The sequence below is a fragment of the Morchella importuna genome (assembly GCF_003444635.1).
Source record: "Morchella importuna strain M04M26 chromosome Unknown Morimp01GS007, whole genome shotgun sequence".
In the NCBI taxonomy this organism is placed as follows: domain Eukaryota; kingdom Fungi; phylum Ascomycota; class Pezizomycetes; order Pezizales; family Morchellaceae; genus Morchella; species Morchella importuna.
Window position 1 is genome coordinate 434,375 of NW_025763404.1, and position 16,622 is coordinate 450,996.

General features: G+C 45.9%; 4 protein-coding genes across 4 annotated transcripts; all 4 read left to right on the forward strand.

Moving 5' to 3' along the window:
• Window positions 1-1,924: 1,924 nt before the first annotated feature.
• Window positions 1,925-2,896, forward strand: LAJ45_03312 (uncharacterized protein; the record flags this gene model as incomplete). Its single annotated transcript, XM_046112899.1, has 7 exons — window positions 1,925-1,947; window positions 2,039-2,148; window positions 2,206-2,208; window positions 2,267-2,422; window positions 2,590-2,596; window positions 2,790-2,794; window positions 2,859-2,896. 7 exons carry the CDS (start codon window positions 1,925-1,927, stop codon window positions 2,894-2,896), a joined length of 342 nt encoding a protein of 113 aa, XP_045973776.1.
• A 1,346-nt stretch (window positions 2,897-4,242) lies between these two features.
• On the forward strand, window positions 4,243-5,866 carry LAJ45_03313 (uncharacterized protein; the record flags this gene model as incomplete). Its single annotated transcript, XM_046112900.1, has 2 exons — window positions 4,243-4,561; window positions 4,620-5,866. The coding sequence occupies 2 exons, from the start codon at window positions 4,243-4,245 to the stop codon at window positions 5,864-5,866; spliced, it is 1,566 nt and encodes a 521-aa protein (XP_045973777.1).
• A 3,869-nt stretch (window positions 5,867-9,735) lies between these two features.
• Window positions 9,736-10,873, forward strand: LAJ45_03314 (uncharacterized protein; the record flags this gene model as incomplete). The annotated part of the gene is made up of 2 exons (XM_046112901.1): window positions 9,736-9,977; window positions 10,030-10,873. 2 exons carry the CDS (start codon window positions 9,736-9,738, stop codon window positions 10,871-10,873), a joined length of 1,086 nt encoding a protein of 361 aa, XP_045973778.1.
• Window positions 10,874-11,755: 882 nt separating this feature from the next.
• LAJ45_03315 (uncharacterized protein) lies at window positions 11,756-15,018 on the forward strand (the record flags this gene model as incomplete). The annotated part of the gene is made up of 7 exons (XM_046112902.1): window positions 11,756-11,769; window positions 11,934-11,980; window positions 12,066-12,177; window positions 12,416-12,432; window positions 12,501-12,664; window positions 12,731-12,955; window positions 13,015-15,018. The coding sequence occupies 7 exons, from the start codon at window positions 11,756-11,758 to the stop codon at window positions 15,016-15,018; spliced, it is 2,583 nt and encodes an 860-aa protein (XP_045973779.1).
• Between the last annotated feature and the right edge of the window lie 1,604 nt (window positions 15,019-16,622).

Sequence of the window (16,622 nt, forward strand, 5' to 3'; positions counted from 1 at the left end):
CAGATAATTGCGGCTGAATTACCTACATAAGTACAGCCTTCCTCGGAAACAAGCGTCTTGCATTAGCTCCTAAAAGCAAATCTCAATGTTGATAATCGTTCAACCTCATCACTTTTAGATCTAGAGGATTAGCCAGTCAAAGGATCACACCACGCAGGCAAGTCAGAATGGACAACTCATAAATTGGGTGGCTAGAGTTGCTTGACGCCAATTCGGCCAAAGCTCTAGACGCCTTTTATGCCAAGAGCGAAAAATTGATAATGAAGGTTGCAAGGCCATTTATAGAAAGACGGCCATCTCACCGTCGTCTGACGATAGTTCAGAGGTAGGCTTTGAGCGGACGGGTAGATGACCCTCGCAGTTGTTTACTTCAATCAAGAGACCTATAGCTGGCATTGCTTATTCCCATTTTTGGCATAGGCGGGTTGTGTCGCATCATCATCGTATGTAAATCATTCACTTTCCCCTGTGATTCCTCGTATCCTTCTTTACATTCCACTTAACAGGCGGGATCAAAAGGTTCGTTGTACCCATGTAGCCAGGTTCAACTTGCAAACTGGTCGGCGAGGTAATAGCTGCATACTTTGCCGTAAACATCCGATGTTGGTGATTGAAATATAGCCGTGAAGAATATTGGTTGAAAGTGCCAGCAACATCGCATTATGGTTGTTGTTGTTGTGCATTACACGGGGAGCTGAAAGCATTTCCCCTCGGCATCCCCTGAGTCAATGCTATCCATGCGTCACGAACAGTAATATGCATACAGACCATGAAAGTGTATGATTTGAGCGTCAAACAATGATGATCCGTATAATAATTGTCTCAGTGGCTTCTTACTTGTCGGGCGAAATAATTGTAGTTGCACGCTTAATGTTGCACATTCTGATTCCCACTTCGCTCTTATTTCCTTGTTTCCTTCCTTCTTTATTTTTATTTTTGTTTGGAATATCTGGGAGGGTGTTTAACGTAGGTACCTATCTGGTGATGTTACCCTGCTGTTATTGGGCTCAAAACTGAGATTGAGAATCGTGCCACTCATGCATCTCTTCTGCACTCGTTGCTGTTCCTTTCGATTCATATGCCTGCTCATTCTGTTGTCCTCGTCTTCTGCCGTTCACCTACTCGCAAGGTGTACGTGTGTTTTTTCCCCTTTGGCCCCGCTCGGTAAATGGGGATTATATCAAGTGGCTCGTTGTACTTTACGTCGCTGATGTTGCAGGAACTAAAATCAACACCAACTGTTGTCATTCTGTATAAAAAGGGGTATGTACTACGTACTGGTAGGCATCTGTCCAGATCCTGGATCGCTGGTGTGGCCAACTGCAGTCATCAGGGGAGATTTAATCTATGAAGACGGGAGCTGTAGTCGAGTATGTAGAAGTATGCATATGAATGATAGATATTTGAAAAAGAAGGAGGCTCCTTCGGGAGTTCCCAAAAAGAAAGGAAAAAGAAAAAGAAGAGAAGGGCGAAATCCCCGAAATGCATGGCATGTGAACGTGGGGTGTGTCTCGGATCCCTTAGTAAACTTAGCGACGTTAATCCGAACGACACCTCATCCTGACAACGGGATGCCAGCTTCCCCACACATTCCATACCACGACACACAAGGCTTCTTGCGATGGCTGTCTAACCAAATATGATCGTTGTCAGCAACTGTTGTCCAGAACTACGCGATGCAGACACTGTTTCATTTGCTTTCCAGATGTTGCGACATACGGGGGACCATTAAAGCTAGGATGATTCCTCGGCCTTATGAACCCCACGCCTAAAGGGTGCACAATCCCTCCCGCAGATCATTTGCACTTGGCCAGGGCTTAGTATCCACCGGCTATGATATTTGTCGATAAACGCGGCTCATAGATCATAGCTGGATCAAAAATCACGGCTGCATATGCATAGTGATCTAGAGACTGCACGCAGTATGATGGCAGATGTCAACGCTGGGTAAGGCATCGTCACCATTGCACTAGCATGCATGCAGAAATCGAGGAGGCTACTTTGTTTATTATTGTTGTTTACCTATTTGCAAGGCCAGCCAGTGTAAACCTTGCAATCGCAACGAAGTTCTAGGCCCGGCCGATCAAAATTCTTCATCAGAAGTTCTAGTTACAGTCAATGTGCACCAAAGTGGCTCGACATGCTGGAGTATGTACTGCTGCGAGGTCATGGGGGAAATGTGCATAACTAAAACTTGCGATGTAGTTAGTTTTTGAAATCGTTTTTCCCTCTTTGTGATATCTCTATGCAAGTAACTCAGGCGTAGGCCACGTTTTACGGGATGCTCTACGCGTCTTGTACCACCTTGAGATGGTTGATGGTCGTCATCAAACCAGTCAGATACGATACGTCAGCATCACAACTACCACAATCATCAACACCAGCACCACCATCTTCTACTTCTCTGCAGAAATCATGCATCGTAGGTTTAATTCTCTTACTGACTGGTCTCATATACCATATCAGCTCTGGTCATGAGCTATGTCATTTCATTTTAAGTACTCTTCCCTGCTTTTCCCTGTATTACACGTTGTGATGCTTCCATATGTCTGCATCGTGAATACAGCTGATTATTTGAGCATTGTGTAGAACATAGGTTTGCTCGCTCCATTTCCCCTGATCGACACACCACCACGTATTTCTCCGAATGCATGACTCTCATAGTTCGAAACGTTTCCCTTTTTACTACAAACCAATTCAATGTCACAATCTCTGTTTGATTATCCTGTATTCATCACTTTATGCCGGTGGCTATTAGTGTACACTGAGGCGTAAATTTACGGGGAAAGTTTTAGTAAGAAATCTTTTTTCCGACTTGACAGCAGCCATGGGTCAGATTCTGATGGCAAGAGTTGTAGTCCTGGATCCTTCACCGATGCAATCGATCGCAGAATAGTACTCAAAGTTGGTGAGGGGGGTAACAGTATCAAATTTGATGTACTCGAGACACCGCTGAGGGATTTTTTCTCTTCCTCACTTTCCTGCAAGTTTCCTGAGTATGCTATTGTAAGTAAAGCCGAATGTCGCGTCAATCAAGCATTGGTCCGTAAATACAACCTTTTCTCTCTCTATGGAGCTTATACAGCAAAAAAAAATTGTTTGAAGGAAGCTGCAGGGGGATCTCGGCGATGTTTCTATGTAAGTAATCTCGAATCAAATACATATCTCTAACCATGTTGTCTACGTGCCCTGATCGTTCACTGCTTTCTAGGAAGCTAGACTAGGTCATGTAAATATCTCTATTTGGCACGTCAGCATCGATATTGTCTACCATTGCAGAATTGAGGCTGGTGAACGGGAATGAATACCATTAATGCAGGGGAGTCCAGTTCATGCACACGTTGCTCCCCCTGAACACTCGAGGCCAATTATGAACACTTGAGGTGAGGGAGAAGATGGGGAAGAGGGTGTGGAGAGGAGAGGATGCCCGGCTCGGGAGAGGATTGGGTAAGGGATGATGTTTCTGGCATTGATTTGGTTGGCGAGCGGCTAAACAGTTGCAGGGTGGTGATGTGCATACCCGTTGGGCGGGTGCATAATTTGGTGTCCTCAAAGTCATGTGCCGGCCTGGTGTGGTACATCATAATACCGGATTGGCAGACGAAGAGAAAAAGGAACAGTGATCCCTCCATCGACTCTATCTTTGGATCGTCTTCAACCCCCCCCCCCCCCCCCCCGGCCGACTGTACCTATTCCCCTCTCATAAACCCTAACCCATTGCCTCCCCACCACCACCACCCTGTGGCTTTCACACATCCCATCCCCTCCTTTCACACACTCTCCCTGATTTCTTGATTATTGCGTCTCAGACTGATTGTATTTTTTGGTCTTGTCAACAGCGCGTTCTTTTGAACGAAGACAAGGATTATTCTTGCAGACTCCAAAAATTCTCACGGCTACTGCCCTACTGCCCCTGGTGCGACTGCTGGCTCTTGTTGTCAGGACGTCCTCCAGTGAACGATCGTAAACCCTCACCCCAGCTACTCATCTCAAGCGGAATTTATCCCCATGCGCCAGGCTGGCGGCGCCTAATGTCCTTGGTAGATACTTATTAAATGGCAGGTCTCTGACCACTTCGCCCTTGCACCTCACACTTTCGTTATCTGCTCGTCGTATTTCAAGTTTTCAACTGTTCTTGGCTTCTCTCATTCCCTGGATAGATCCCTTCTGAAGATCTTCGGGATTTTACTTTTCTTCTACCCCACGTTCGCTGCCTCGTGTTGAATGCATAAACCCCATACAATGGAAACTCTTCCGACAGAAGTCTTCAACGAGATTCTCGATCAATTCGAGCCTGGCCTTCATGAGTTTCCTCGAGCGAATCCCTGGGCACGCCCACGTCCATACAAACCGGAACATATAGATTCAAAACAACATTTTGCCCGTCTGCGGCTGGTGTGTAAAAGATTCAGCGAGCTGGCTGCGCCGTATCTTTTCAGAAGTATAGGATTAAGATTCAATATGAAAAGCTTTGGCCGATTGGAACGATTAGCTGAGCGTCCTAAGCTTGCAAGACATGTCAAGAAATTTGTGTACCTGATGCCGTACCTTTATTTTGAAGGTAAGGCGAAAGCTCTGTCCAAGCTAAATTCCTTCTCAGACGTTAATTCAGAGAATAGGTGATCAAGATTTTGAGACCTTTAGAGCAGACCGTTCTATTCGATTTTCCAACAAGCTTCGTCAAATAATGTTCGAAGAACGAGAACCCTTCTATTATCCAACCGTATTCAAAGAGCAACAAGAAGTTATGCATGGTTCATACGATCTGTTTGTTCTCAAAAAAGCAATGAAGGCTTTCACATCTCTACAGCAAATCCAGTTACTGTCAGTCATGGTACATAAGGACATCGTTTTGCGAAATCTAGCATCTAGTTTTGATGAATGGGAGTTCATTGATTGCCGCTGGATCCCCGCATGTCGACATGCTGTGGATACTTTGCTTATGGCTGTGTTATATGGGAACCCACCAGTATCATCATTCTCGAGCCCAACTTTGAGCCCGCAGAGTTTACTGCAAATAACCTCTGGGATGCAACGTTCCAGTTTGGCCGCGAAAGATTGGGGGCAGCTCTCACATCTGGACATCACATTTGATGAAAGACCCGATCGAAGCTATTTAGACACTGCCGAAACCCGCCTGAAAGGCCACATATCACCACTTTCTGCATTTTTTAAGCTCTTTTGCTCGTACACCGAGAATCTATCGACATTGTATCTTAGATTTACTCCTGGTTTACCTGTACGTCTCCCTCTGGATGACGTATTTCATGGAACTACTTGGACAAAACTTCGTATTTTGGGGATAGGCTCATGGATGTTGAGAGCCGAAGATATCATTGGAATTGCCCAAAGACATCGTAATACCCTGAAGGGGCTAAGATTATCAGAGGTGTATCTCATAGATGATGGCCGGTGGAAGGATGTTGCGATTGCGTTGAAGGCGTCTATGAAACGACTGGAATGGGTTGGGTTACAGGATATTGGCTATGAGGGAGAATATGTTCGCAAGGCTGCCTATATCGAAACCTACAGCGACACTAGTAGCGAGGAGGATTTCGATGACATTGAGACTGATAATACAAGTACCCGCTCATTCGACATACACCCATCTCAAGCGGACGACGATGTTATATACGGGAATGTGTTCACTTCGTCAGAGGATACAGGGTCATCTAGCGGTATATCATCCTGTGGTTATACTGCTAACGCTAGTTTTGGAAGCCTTGGAACAATTGATGAGGATGATCCTGAGGAGGACCTGATGGATTATGGGGTCACTGTCTCTCAGGCCCAGAGAAAACATTGGGAACGATGGATAGTTGGGAAAAACGCAAATACGGGCGAGGCGTATACTCGACCTCTGTGACAGAGACAAAAAACTTGTTCCAAATTATATCTTTTTGAACAAACCGCGTGCCTAAATGCTGCTTGATTTTCTACTATTAACAGTGTAAAAACACACTCGAAGTCAATCAACCAATGTTTCACAACCTCTATGGCCCTTAGATCCCTGCGTGTTATGCCAATGTCACACCACATTATATAGTCTGTCCAATGGTCTTGGCCTTACCAATAGGATTTCTACTTCTGGGAAATAAGTTTTCTACTACGTCAGAAATATAAACCTGAATAATTTGAGTTAATTAGAGATTTTCAAGCCCATTCACCCCGAGATTAATTAACCTTCTCTCTGCGTATGCATAGCTATCACCATATATTGACCCCGTACTCACGTAATGAATACTTATCAGTGGTGATCAACTACATGTAGGTATTGTGCCTTATTAGTTTTAGGTTTGATTATATGTGACACCTAACTGCAGGTACCTGGGTACCTAAATTCATATCCAACAGTGAACAAATCGGTAGCGTTGTCTTAGACATCACGTTTTATCCCCGGGTTTTGGATCCATGGCACGGGAACTTCCTCCGACCCTGTCTGAGCTGTTCCATATTCGTGCTGATTAAGATAATCTACGTTATCAGTACCAAGTAGGTAGGTTCTGCCAGTTCTATGCACGCTAGAAGATGCAAGGTATCATTAAGCGCGCCAATCAGTTCCAAGTAAAACCGCAGAAGCCCTTCTTTTTGTCTCGTCCATTTTTGTATGTGCTTCAAAGTTCAAACTGACCGCGATCTATAGTTTGTTTCTCACACACAAAAGAAACAGACTGTCGTATTATTTATTTTTAAAGGTGTATTTTTCCCATTGGGTTAACCTGTTAGGGTGAATATTGCAGCTGTCAGCCCAAGGCGCGTGCGTATCCAAGCTCGGATGGAACAAACGAAGCCCGGTAGCTCCCTGATTGTGTTTTATCGGCCGTCTCGCATATCGGTCAGAATATGGGGTACCGAGCCGCGGAATTTAATTCGGGCCCATGATCATCTTCCGGATTACTTGATTGGACTTTTGTTGGTAGTGTCTCATCTAGGGTTGATACGAAATCATACGATTGAAATCATATATTTAGAGATACGGAGATGTTGAATTGCAGAGCTTGGTTTCTAGGATGTCGACTGTTCGGTTGAAATGACATCGTGTATGGGAAGATGCATTTTATCAGTTTGCACCACATGATGATGGCTGAGAATAGCAGTGGCTGAGATATGATAACCTCTATCGGCGCCTTTTGATTTGCCAGTTCTTCCCTTTGGTCCAGGCTAGATGTGAGTGATCGAGTGATGGCCCATGAATCAAACCTCAACCTATTCAAGTATACCACTTTGTATCTAAGGCAAAGTAAAGGGCCAACAGTGTTATATATTTGGAAACCGTAATCTTCAACATATAGCGATATTCTTGATTTCGAATTTATACACTTGCACCTTCCTTTGTCCGTGGGGAATGACAAGTAGTAAGTTTGGTAGATAGCAGTTTAGCTGCCACCTGGGGTTTCGGTGTCAGGATATCGGGTGGGCGTTTCAGGGTCCTGAAACTTGACGCGACTAGAAACGTCATACATGTATTCACTAGAAGTCTAGGATTAGCGCAAAGGGTTATCAGTAATATAACCCAAGATAGGGCGAACAGAAAATAGCCGCTTTGGTGAAATAGTATGTAGTGATAACTGATTGGTTATTGCACATAGAAGAGTTCAGCTGCGAAGACATTGGTCGATATTAACGCAGGTTTCGTATTCCATAAGCGATTCGGATCAAATAATTGGTTGGCAGTAGAACAGCGAACCGCCAGTGCGTGTGCGGCGTCTCAGGGTTACGATTCAGCTTTCAGCTGGTTCCCTCGCGTAACCAACCAACTGGTATCCAGAACAAGATCTCACATCCTACCAGCGGGATCTCATCCACCAACCGAGCCAGGACCAAACCAACAATTTCGAGAATAACGGTTCCTCGGATGTTTAGTAATGTTGATTCCGAAGTGTCGGAATGGATACGCCGCATTGTGAAGAAGTGTGCCCCACACTTGGTTAATATCATATGGGGGGGGGGGTGCTCTCCCTGGTCCTATGATGAGAGGTTCATGTGTGGAGAGGTTTAGTGATCTTGAATATCGCTTCGGTGTTTTTAAAGGGTCGTTATATCTTCCCACCCACACACGAGTCCGGAGATGGTCAGACAGAGTATGTGGTGGGTATGCCTGTATGTCATATCAAATACATATATGGAGTATCGAAGAAAACAGTCATATGTTGGAGATAAAAGACATCATGGGTCACTGTGCAATATGTATGAGTGTAGTCTGCATGGATAGCATGTTCGATTCTTTCTGTCTGACATAAGGATCTCCATGCCCTTAGATAGCTCGACTCATCAACTCTGTCCTACTCACGTCATGCAGATCTGAACTATAATTTTAGCGCTACATCACATCTTTTCTGGCAATAATATGGCCATGTTCTAGTATTCTCTCATTGTCCTAAAACTAGCACGGGATAAAGCGCCCTTAACTTGGGGCTTTACTTTTTCCCCTTCGTAATCCCAAGCTTTGAAAGAACTCTTTCCACTTTGCTCCGTTTTCTTTTCGGGATTTCGGATACTCCAGGAGGAGCAGTTTCCTGTTTTTTTCTGTAAGTTTTAGGAGGAGGATAGCAAAGCTCACATCTCGCATTCAGCAAACGGTAGTCAAACCAAGGTTCCGGGGTGTTTAATTTCGGCGTAAAAGGAGAGCATTTGCAAAATGCTGCGCAGTATGGGCAGCCAGGAAGGCGGATCACAGAATAGGTGGATTGACCAGCGTTATTTGTAACGATCATTGGGTCCAACTTGCAACCGCAAATAAGGGTGATACCTGTAGGCCACATGTTTATATCGATGTGAGTATATATATGCGTATGCGTGTATGTGTGTATGCGTGCACGTGTAGATGTGTACATGCGTGTATGCGTGTAATATTGGTTATGTGTGAGAGGTAAGATGGTAATTGGGATTTGATGAGGAAAACTGTGAATTTAAAGGGGGTGGGATTTTCAACTTTAACTTTTCGCTGTTCTTGAACTCAACAAACTATATGTGATCAATGATAGATGAAATCAATCATCGCAGACGACTTTGTGATAAATTTCTCTGTAGGGTTAATTTGCCTGTAATGAGCATGAGGGCATATGTACGTTTTTTCTCATTAGACCAGCAGGATAACCCAGAGATATTGGGCTTGCAAACGGCCAAGTAGGACATCCGTGTGTATATAAACCCTTAAAATATCTAGATAGGATATAACTCTCTAACATTAGCGTACTGTAAATATTTGGTTCTAAGTGTAGGGTTTATAATCATCAACTATCACTCGCCATATGAAAACCAGTAAACTTTGCTAGTACCGTATGCCAGCCTGTTTACAGAGTTGAATGTAGTATTATATATTGTGTTCTTGATAACTTGAATCGTCTTGTACGCCTTCGTGCGGGCGTCTTGCCAGGTGGATAAATGGAACATCCACCATTCCGTACGATAGGTGTGTATTTACCTTTCCCTAGGCGGGGGACACGCTTTCCTAGGTCGAACCTAGGGATGCCATACCCGAAAATACCCTTCCAAGAACTGAACTCTCATAGACGATTGTAGGTTTTAGTATTTTCTGGTCAATGGGTACTTGTATCTAGATCCACGTATCAACGGCTTCCTTCAAAGGCACCTTAGGGCTTGCAAGGATACCTCGGCTCGGACAACCATGACGCAGCCAAGCCTATTAGTAGCCTCAAAGCCAACAAAACAGACCCAGTCTAACATTCCAAACATCAGACGGACCCTTACTTAGCTGCTCCACCGCACACCATAATGCCTCCAGCGACCCTCAACCTTCAGATCCCCTCGCTTCATGACTCACTTCTCCTCGACGCGCGGATCTACCTCCCTGCGATATACATGAGCCCTGTAGCGGGCGCACCGTGGAAACGGAAGGTTGCGGTGGTCGCGCATCCATATGCACCGCTCGGAGGGAGCTATGACGATCGTGTTGTGTTGCAGGTTGTGAGCTTGCTGTTAAAGATGGGTTGGGTGGTTGCAAGCTTCAACTTCCGGTAAGATGGCAGGCGTAGGGTAGTGGAGATTAAGCTGAGCTAATGAGAGTAGAGGTGCATGCGGATCAAAGGGAAGGACCACTTGGACTGGGAATGCAGAGATAGAAGACTACATATCTATTGTCGCGTGGGTTCTTACATACGTGCAATCACTTCCGCCGCCAGAAACCCCAGCTTCTTCGCCTACTGAAAAGCAGGATGTGTCTGAAGAACCCCAAGAGGAGGTCATCTCACTACTAATCGCCGGCTATTCATACGGCTCGTTAATAGCATCACGTCTCCCATCCACAAACAAACACATATTACCACTTATGAATCTTCCTCCCAGCGACCGACCTGCATTCGCAAATGCAATAGACGCAGCCCGCCGTTCAGCGCGGCGATGGAGGGACAGCCATTCTAGTACCCGAACTTCGTATTCGGGGTCTTCGGTAAACAGAGCTGATGTACTCAAGGCTGTGCAGGATAAAGATTCGTCATCACCGGTTAAGGAGCACTGGGAGGATAGGGTGATTAAATGGAGGGTCATTTCGAAATACCTTTTGATCTCCCCGTTGCTGCCGCCTGTTAGTAGTTTCTTAATAGGGTTTGGACAGGGGGGGAAGAATTCGTTAACGGGGTGGACGAAGGGCTTAGTTGGGATGGGGGGTCAGGGTTTAGATGGTGTGGTAGAAGAAGGGAGAAAGGGTATTGATGAGCTGGGGACTAAGGTATTGGCAGTTTATGGGGATGGGGATACATTCACAAGCGTGAAGAAGTATCGAAAGTGGAAGGAAAAGATGGGTGGTGTTAGTAAAAGTTGGAAAGGTGTAGAGATTGAAGGCGCAGGGCATTTTTGGCATGAGAATGGGGTTCTTGAAGAGCTGGAAGAGGCAGTTATGAGTTGGGTTGGTTAAAAGGGTCCCTTCTTTCTCTTTTTCGGTGTCTGGAGCGGTTTTTTGGGTGGCCTATTTGATTTTTGAGTTTTCTCTAGTTTCCTTTGCTCTTGTGCTTTAGAAAGTATTTTGAAGACTTACATGTTACCGCGAATGCTATCATAGCAGGCATACATGTATGTACGGTACTGTAGTTGCTACATGTACATACATGAAATAATAATATTATGAGTGAAACGCTGTGTAGGTATCAATCCAATTCCGGATCTTGAAGCCTTAACCCGAGAGAAATTAATTGCTCGAGTCTTTTACGGAATCTCCTTCCGTACAACGCTAGATGTTACCAGGTACGTTCTTGGCATATTTATTACCGGGTTTAACACGGTACTCTACTGAGCTGGGAATGTGTATATTTGGTACTGGCCGTGTCTATTCAGCGAGGATACAAGAAGTATAGGATATTTCTTTTTCACATGCAAATCTACCCGCTGTCAAGAGGAGATTATGTAAAGTACTTAAGTACCGACATGATACGTAGTTCTTTTGATGCGTCTGCCCAGGGCTGTATGTGCTTCTTGTGGATTCCATGCGTCCCCCTTATATAATACATTCACACGTGCTCGTTGGAATTCTATGGAACCCTTACAGGGAGGCTGCCAACGTGTCGTAAATATGTTTGGTTTATGTACCTACCTACTTCAGGAGCTTCATAGTGACGCATGGCTTTTCGGCAAAAAAAACAGAAGCTTCAACCCCGCGATCCAGGTACATACTCACAGATCAGATCCAGGTAAATTTAGAGATGCGACTGGTCAGTCCAACCACAACCACAACCAGAAAACTACTGCAGCTGCAAGGTTCAGCTAAACATAAGGTCGCCTGACGTCGGCAACACAGCGTCATATGTCATACCTCGAGTAAATAAAAAGGTCGAATAAAAATTTGAGCGCTGAAAGCGACTTGCATGTGAAAAGTAATACGTGAAACAATTTGCATATTATTGAAGAACAAGAACAGGATGGAGGGAGGACGCCTTTGAGAAGTACCATAGTAATTAAGTAATTAATCCTAAGAATTTCAGGGGGAGATGGAGGAGGAGGTTGGGAGCACACACGATTAGTATTAGCGGTAAGGCACTTCCAGTCTTAAGTCCCAGAGCTTCGGGACTCGGAGGACAAGAGATCTGTGTTTCTGTTTGACCTAACCCCCATAGTCACATTCTCCGTCCATCGGTTCCTCAAAGCTGAGAGCTCCCTCTCCGAGATCTTCCACCCCCCCCTCCCCCACACTAACGATTCAGAATCGCGTCCTCGTGCCATCTGGAGGTAATTTGCATCAATACTAAACTGGCCTTTGCGGGGTGCGTGGGGTCCCGGCTAGCTAGTAGCATCGTGAACTTGGGTAAGCTTGATACTGATCAACGTACCGCTGCCGGCAGGATTCCCCACAGCCGAGCATCCTACAAATACTGTCTGAGGCCTCACTTTCTGTTCCGGACGTCTTTGCTATTTACACTTGTCGTGATGGAAATAAAATTATCAAATATACAAACATCACTACTAGTACCACTCATACAGAATGTCGTATTTCCCAGCGTCCTCTGCTACGCCTTATAATCATAGACGCTCATTGGATGCCGCCGCCACAGCTACTCCCGCCGGACAAGATCATGCCTCGACAAGTAACAGGTCGGAAAGTACACTTGCACCACTATTTCGCTTCATCAAAGATCCTACATCTGCACTGACGTCGGTGTTTGCCTCAGATGAGGCTACAAGACGTCACCAGCTTGCTAGTGCGCGTTTGAAGAATGTGTGTTTCTCCGCTACAGAAAGCTGGCTGTGGGTAAATTTACTGACCAAGTACTACGTGTACTAGGCGATAAATTTTGCGGATTGGGAAAAGGCAGCGAAGGAGTTGGATCATTTAGAAGGGAGCGAAGGGTGGAAATCGGACCCCTCCTCGCCAGACTACGATTCTGATTTGATATCGGCGCGTTTAAAACAACTTGACGATGCACGACTCTCTTGTGATATAAGACGGATGATGTTTCTTATAAGGACTACATTGTCACGAAATCTTGGTGAAATGGGAAATATTCGGGTATATATATGTCAGGCAGTTTAATCAGGGGCTCCTTGCTAATACTACTATGTGTGCAGCTCTACAAGTATTCGCATACAGGCACGAAACGGCTCATAGAGAAATACATTGACTCGTGCCTTGCAACACTCGACACACTTATTTCTCTTCCGGTCACTGCTGACACCCCTTCAAGCTCTGAGATTCTCGAGTCTCTCATCAATACTCGCCAGGCGTTTGGGCGTACAGCACTCTTGTTATCTGGTGGTGCTACATTCGGTATGAATCATATTGGAGTTATGAAAGCGCTATGGGATGTAGACTTGCTTCCGCGAATCATTTCTGGGGCTTCGGCTGGTTCTATTGTCGCTGCTGTGCTGTGTACAAGAACGGACGACGAGATACCAAACATTTTGGAAGAGTTCCCGTTTGGTAACCTAGATGTGTTTGAAGACGGAAAGAATCCAGAGACAATTCTGAGCCGACTTGCAAGATTTTTGAAGATCGGTGCTTGGATTGATAGCTCGCACTTGACAAGAGTTATGCGGGAATTGATAGGGGACATAACGTTCCAAGAAGCCTACAATCGTACCAGGAGAATATTGAATATCTGCGTCACTAGTGCTAGTGTCTACGAGCTACCTCGCTTGCTGAACTACGTGTCTGCTCCTAACGTTCTAGTCTGGTCCGCTGTTGCTGCATCTTGTTCTGTTCCTTTCCTATTCTCAGCGATGTCTCTGCTTTCTAAGGATCCTAAAACAGGTCTTCCGGTCCCCTGGAGCCCAACGCCTCAGCGATGGATCGATGGATCCGTTGAGAACGATCTTCCGATGACAAGACTTGCGGAGATGTTCAACGTGAACCACTTCATCGTCAGTCAAGTAAACCCCCACGTTGTTCCATTCCTGCCAAAGGAATTTATTCTATCCCCGGATCACGCCCCCGCGCCCCCCGAAAGTTCTACTACAGGGTGGGGTGAAACGGTGGTAAAGTTGGCAGTGGGAGAGGTACTTCACAGGATGAATATGCTTGCAGAGATTGGTATTTTCAAGACAAGCCTAACGAAGGCTCGCTCAGTCCTATCCCAAAAGTACTCGGGCGATATCACGATTCTTCCGGAGGTTTCATACGCGGACTTTCCAAAGATGCTGAAGAATCCGACGGCGGAGTTTATGTTTCAAGCAACACTACGTGGAGAACGCGCAACCTGGCCGAAAATGAGTAGAATCCGGAATCATTGTGCTATTGAATTGGCGTTGGATACGGCGATTCATAAAATCAGAACAAGGGTTGTGTTCTCACCTAGTCAGGTGGATTTACGAATGGGAAACCTTCGGGGGATTAGTGGTGATGACAGAGGACTTGGAGTATCAGGAGCGTCTACGGCCACAACGAATGGTGCTCTAACGCCCTTCGTTGTTGTGGGTGGGCGTGGCAGGAAACGTGGTATGAGGAGACGAATGCATAGCCATGATCCGAGTACACACCCACTCCGAGACCGGAGCCTGTCAAGGAGATTGCGGAGTGGGGCAATGTCCCCGGTACACACGAGGAGTGAAATTAGACCCAATAACATCTTTTTCACTCCTAGCAACATACCATCCAAGGAGCTCGATCCTGAGGATGTTGAGAACGTCAAGGATGTCGAGATCGACATTAATATCTCAACAGCTACATCTTCGGAAGATTCACTGGGTGATTCTGAACTAGAGACAGAAATTGTCAAAACCAGCTCTATTTTGTCTGCAGACGGGACATATGAATGGAGTCTTGTTGACCCAGATTCGGAGAGCGAAGGTGCTCACGATGAGGATGGGCTACAGCATGTACATATGGCGAATACACCCCGAAGGAGAAGAAAGAGCCATCCCCGTCGTCCGTCTGTGCCCTCAGTGGCTCCTTCGACAAACCCCACGTCTGCGCCCTCGACGCCTGGGGGGACTGTCCCATCCGCCACACTCCGCCGATGGGAAATGGTGTTCGGCCGAATGACTCCAGCAACTGGGGACGACGGGGCCCAGGCGGTCAAAGTGGGTTTAGGAAGAGCAAAGAGTGCAGGAGAGTTGAAGGGGTTGTTGGGTTAATTTCTGCTTTTAATTCTTGAGCAGCATGGCATGATATAATACAGGATATCCTAGACTAGAGTAGGATACACGATATATAGCTGGGACAGCAAGGCGTTACAGGTCTGTTTTTATTTTATTTGTTTATCTCTTGTTTAAGTTATGAAGCGGAGAATATGGACGGGGCGAAGCTGTATAAAGTCGCATCACAGATCTTACATACATGTATGAATGAAATCTCTTTACTATCTATATGCATATCCTTTCTTTTGTTTTGGCTCTGTGCTCACATGCTGTTTTGTCCATCTATGGCACAAGACGCACATTTATCCAGAGGGTAAAGAAAAGTGATTTTTGGGCACTTCCCTATACGGTAACTAGATGTGGTTATTAATCGTGGCAATTCATTGCAGTGGCGGCGGTGGTGGTGGTTGCTGTTAACAATTGCAGTGTTAAACGTTTCATAATGTAGTTTAGACGTGGTTCCAAACTATCTGTACCTTTGTCTTAGAGACATTTGTTCTCTAAACTGGACCTATAAATTGGGAACGTTCTCTCCCGCTTCTTGTTCCTACTCATCAGTTCGTACAATACATTCTATATTTTGATTGTCTATTTTGCTTCACAAAGATCATCCTGAAAACAGTACCTATCTATATATATCTTTAACTTACCGCCCAATGAGTTGCTAAATACTATCCGCGGGCTTCCGCAAAAACAAGACCGGCTCCAGCAGAATTATTCGGACCGCAGAACCCATAGTGGGACATGCGGGGATGGAGAGGAGAGGGGTATACTGTGGGAAGAAGAAGAAGAACATGTGAAATTGTGATCGAGCAAATACCACGTAGTGCCACATTCGTCGTCGGGTCCTGCTACTCATAGCAGGCCAGCGTCCAACCCACCATCGGAGGCCTAGCTAGATGGCCAGCGGGCGAATGGAAGGCGATACTCCACGGCCAAGATGTTTTTTTTACCCGTACTTCAAACCACACACGCACAGACACATAGACACACATGCATCTACGTGCCTGTACAGCGAAGAGGACAGCCCCACCCTTCGTCGCCTTGATTGGTTCTTGCGATCCTTCGACTCTTCGTTCACATGTGTATTCCTCTCGGCTTATCCAGGCCACTGGCTAGGCTAGCCGTATTGGGTTAGCGCGATAGTGTGTCGAGTGATTGGCTGTGATGGGTTGTTAGCCTGGTGAGTTTACTGTGGATAGTGGGGAAGATTGAAAGTGGGTGTGGGGATATATGGGTGATGCTAGGCTCGAATACTGGCTGGGATCGGTACATTTAGTCTATAGGGACTCGAGGGAGGTAGGAGGGGAACGAACCCCCCTCCGAAAGACTGAAAAGAAGGGCCAAGCGGAAAAGTGGCAACCCCCTCTTGATCTATAGCTGTCGATAGTGGGTGGGGGCAGGGGCTAACCTTCCCCATAGAGGCACCCACAATCAGTCACCAGCATTCTGCTACGGCCCGTTTACGGTCCGGGCCACTTTCCTGGCTGGAGGAGTCGATAGTGAGCTTGAACAGGCCTAGGGGAACTGGCTGGATAACTTGAATTGGGCTGAGGAAGCTCTTTCGGCAGCTGACAGGGATGGGGTCTTTCGTAAAAGAC